We start from the raw sequence: 3,743 nt of genomic DNA on the forward strand, positions 1-3,743 counted from the left end.
ATTGATTCTAAACATATTTGGGGTTCATCGTTCCATCTAACGGTATGTACCGACGGCTAAAACAAACATGTAAATACTACGATGGTGCCAACTCATAAATTTCCAACAGTATAACTAATTATTTAACATCAATGTTTAAATCATGATAATTAATTATCCCATAACAACGACTATTGAGAGTACGGTATACGGCACTACTGTTGAAATAAATAGGACGCCCTCTTTTACTGTTAAACGTACAATCGATTTTAACAAGTTGTAATTGGAAACAATTAATTACAATCGATTTTAACAAGTTGTAGTTGGAAGCAATTAATAACAATCGATTCAACCAAATTTTGTTACAATATATATATATCCACCATCAAATCATACACATCCCTCTCTCTCTCCCTTAGTTTCTTTCAACACACACACATCATAATGCGCATCATAATAATGATATGAATATAATCACTCTCCATCTGTCTCACCCTTTGTATCTCTTCCTACGCTATCTGTGATATTTCATTCTCTCTCTCTCTTTATCTTTCATTATGTATCTATCTCTCTCCTTGTCTACCACTACCACCACAGATAATGGGCGGGGTTCCTTGGCAAGCGTACTTCCAGCGCGCTCTGGCGTCCAAGAGCCCAAGGCACGCAAAGTATATGACACTCGTGGCGTCCGCTGGTTGCATCATCGTCAGCCTACCTGCCTATCTCATGGGTGCAGTAGGCGCCACCACCGGTAGGAAACAACGCATGTTTTGCCAACAGCGACTTTCTCATATATAGCATTCTTGTTGATGTAATGGCTAATGATGTTAAAGATTATCCTTATTGGTATGATCATTGTCACTGCCACAAATAAGTTTACAATAACAACGACGTTTTTGGGAATTGTAACTGACTGACCTGTAAGTACTGACGACGGTAACAACTTATGGCCTAATAGTCTATATTGCATTTTTAAGAATGCTCAAAACTGGCAACCCACTTGGAATGAACTAAATGCAATCCCATGATGCAACCACGACGGAGTTTAGCTTCCCGGTGGGAACCCATGTGTCGGCCTATATCTTGGTAATAATGAACGAAGTTGATCAAAGTCTTTTTTTTATTTATTTGCCTGTCTGTTTGTGTTTCTTGGCGATAGTTGTATGTAAACACAAACTGATTAAAAGTATTATTTTTGTAGCATTATTTTTCTCCATATAGTGGCCTCCGACACAGGTCTTTAAAGTATATTTTCAGGGTGCACGTCACTGGTTTGACTCTCATAAGTCATACTTGTAGGCCTACAGTCCATATAATCTCGACACTAGAAAAATAAGTCTCATGAGTCCGACACTGAGGTAAAAAAAAAGGCCATCGAGTGCGACAATAAGTAAGAAAAACCCAGAAGACCGACATATTAAGCCCCGTGTTGTAATGTCAGTCTCGCGAGCCCCCCCCCCCTTTTTTTTGGGGGGGGGGGGGGAGGGGCCTTGAGTTGAACCCGTGGGCCTTGGCTGCCTATCATGGGATTGTCGGACTCATGGGCATTTGTAGCCTAGTGAAGTCCGACTGGTGGGCCTTGTTTGCCTGTAGTCAATGTTATACTCACAGGGGCGGATCCAGGAATTTCGTAAAGAGGGGGCGCGTTTACAAAATTAAAGGGGGGGGGGCGCACGCACCCCTCCCCCATTTTTTTCTTTTTATTTCTTTTGTTTCAACAAAAAATATTCAGTTAAAGTCACTACGGTTCATTATGACACATGGTTTCCTTTCACGTAGACTGGAGCGCGGTAGAGATAAACCTGAACCGGACCAATCCCGCAGACGACCCGAGCATCGTTCTTCCCGCCATCATCCAATACCTCACCCCACCCGCCGTGGCCTTTTTTGGTCTCGGGGCCATCTCGGCGGCAGTCATGTCCTCCACCGACTCCTCGATACTCTCATCGACCTCCATGTTCGTTCGGAACGTCTACAGGAATGTCTTCCGACCTAAGGTGAGACATAAAAGTGGTTTTTTTCTCCTCAAAAGCAAACTGAACCGAACCGAACTGTCTTCCGTTGCATTAACAAGTATTTTTTTTCAGTGGTAGTTATCCATTACCATTCAAATAATACAAAAACAATATTACACACGGGTCGGGCTGTACATGGTGTAGGCATACAAAGTCACATATAATTTTATAGACACAAAAAACAAAACTAATTAGCGTGTATCCTTCGTGTGTAAGTTTTTCCTTGTAAAGAAGCAGAAATTGTAGCTTGATAATATACTTTGCATCTCATTATTTATCAAATTGATAACATTTGAAATGAATAAAAATGTATAGCGAAACAAAATGGAATCCTGCTATCTGTATAGGTCTAGATCGACCAAAAATGCACGAATTTAAAAGGAAATAAATGGAAAATGACATAAAAGTGAGAATGAAACTTAATGAAATTGCAGAAGCCCGAAGACTACATAACCATGCCAGGATGGCATGACTCTTATATCATTACTTTTTAGGCTTCAGATCTAGAGCTGATGATCACGATGAAGATCACACTCGTCGCCGTAGCCGCCATCGCCACGATCCTGGCCCTAACCGCGGATTCTATCTATTCCCTCTTCGTTCTGAGTGGCGACGTCGTCTACGTCAACCTCTTCCCGCAACTCGTCTGCGTGGTCCACATGGAGAGATCCAACACCTACGGCTCCGTGCTCGGGCTGATCGCCGGGCTCGTTTTCCGTATCGGCGGCGGTGAACCGACGCTCAACCTGCCTCCCTTCATCTACTACCCCTTCTACAACGAGAGCGACGGCCAGCTCTTCGCCTTCCGAACCCTGGCTATGCTGTGCTCGCTGGTGACCTGCATCGTCGGGTCCCTGATTACCGACGCCATCTTCAGGCGAGGCTGGCTCGACACCAAGTGGGACATCTTCAGGTGCTTCGAGGATCATGCTGGTGTGAGCGACATCGGAGCCAAGAACACAATCGAGTTGCAAAATGACGTATCTAATGACAAAAAAGGAAGCGTCAATCCAGCTTTTAATTCCGAGAAGGGAAATTAAAAAGGAAAATTGAATCTGGAAGGCGCCTATCTGCGTGTACATTACTATAATTTATACAATGACACTTGATAAATAGGGGTAAACGTAAAGATTCGCCTGGTTTTCTGTGATCACCTTAAGATATCCAAGCCTTACAATTTCAAGTGGATTACTATTTGTTCATTTTTTTTTTGTTTTAAAGAATATTTTATTCTTCATCAATGGAAAAAAAATGTACAAACAAATTTATACAAAAGAAATCTTCATATCAATTTCGTAATCAGTTTCATCGATGGAAACAAAATTGTATTAACCGATTTATGCCAAGTCTTAACATCAATTTCGTACACTGATGCATTTATTTTTTGAACAAACGTAAAACACAAAACATATACGTACCTCTTTTTTTCACTATTACAAAAAAACAAAACACCAAAAATGTCATGGCAGAGACGGTCGATCTACTGAGCGATGGAGTTATCTATTCAGTGTTTGGATTAGGCAATCACTGTACATTGTACTTCACTGTTTCGAAATTCTTCTGATTTCTTATGTATAGTATAGCAATTTATTTTATTGATTTCCTGATGGCAATGATGTACTTTGTCAGATCTACTCTCGTGCTTTCGGATTTTTTTTTTCTATATTTGAGGGTTTGTCTCTTTTGTATAGATATAGGAGAGGGACATAATTATAATATGTAAGTTTGTGTACATAATGATTCCATGGA

At 41.0% G+C, this 3,743-nt stretch overlaps 1 protein-coding gene across 1 annotated transcript; it reads left to right on the forward strand.

Moving 5' to 3' along the window:
• The first annotated feature begins 579 nt into the window (after positions 1–579).
• LOC139722182 (high-affinity choline transporter 1-like) lies at positions 580–3,034 on the forward strand. Its single transcript, XM_071633498.1, has 3 exons — positions 580–730; positions 1,759–1,976; positions 2,489–3,034. Exons 1-3 carry the CDS (start codon positions 580–582, stop codon positions 3,032–3,034), a joined length of 915 nt encoding a protein of 304 aa, XP_071489599.1.
• Positions 3,035–3,743: the final 709 nt, after the last annotated feature.

The sequence above is a fragment of the Diadema antillarum genome, unplaced genomic scaffold, assembly GCF_040938485.1.
Source record: "Diadema antillarum isolate AM-2024a unplaced genomic scaffold, OU_Dant_1.0 scf00000160, whole genome shotgun sequence".
Lineage (NCBI taxonomy): Eukaryota > Metazoa > Echinodermata > Echinoidea > Diadematoida > Diadematidae > Diadema > Diadema antillarum.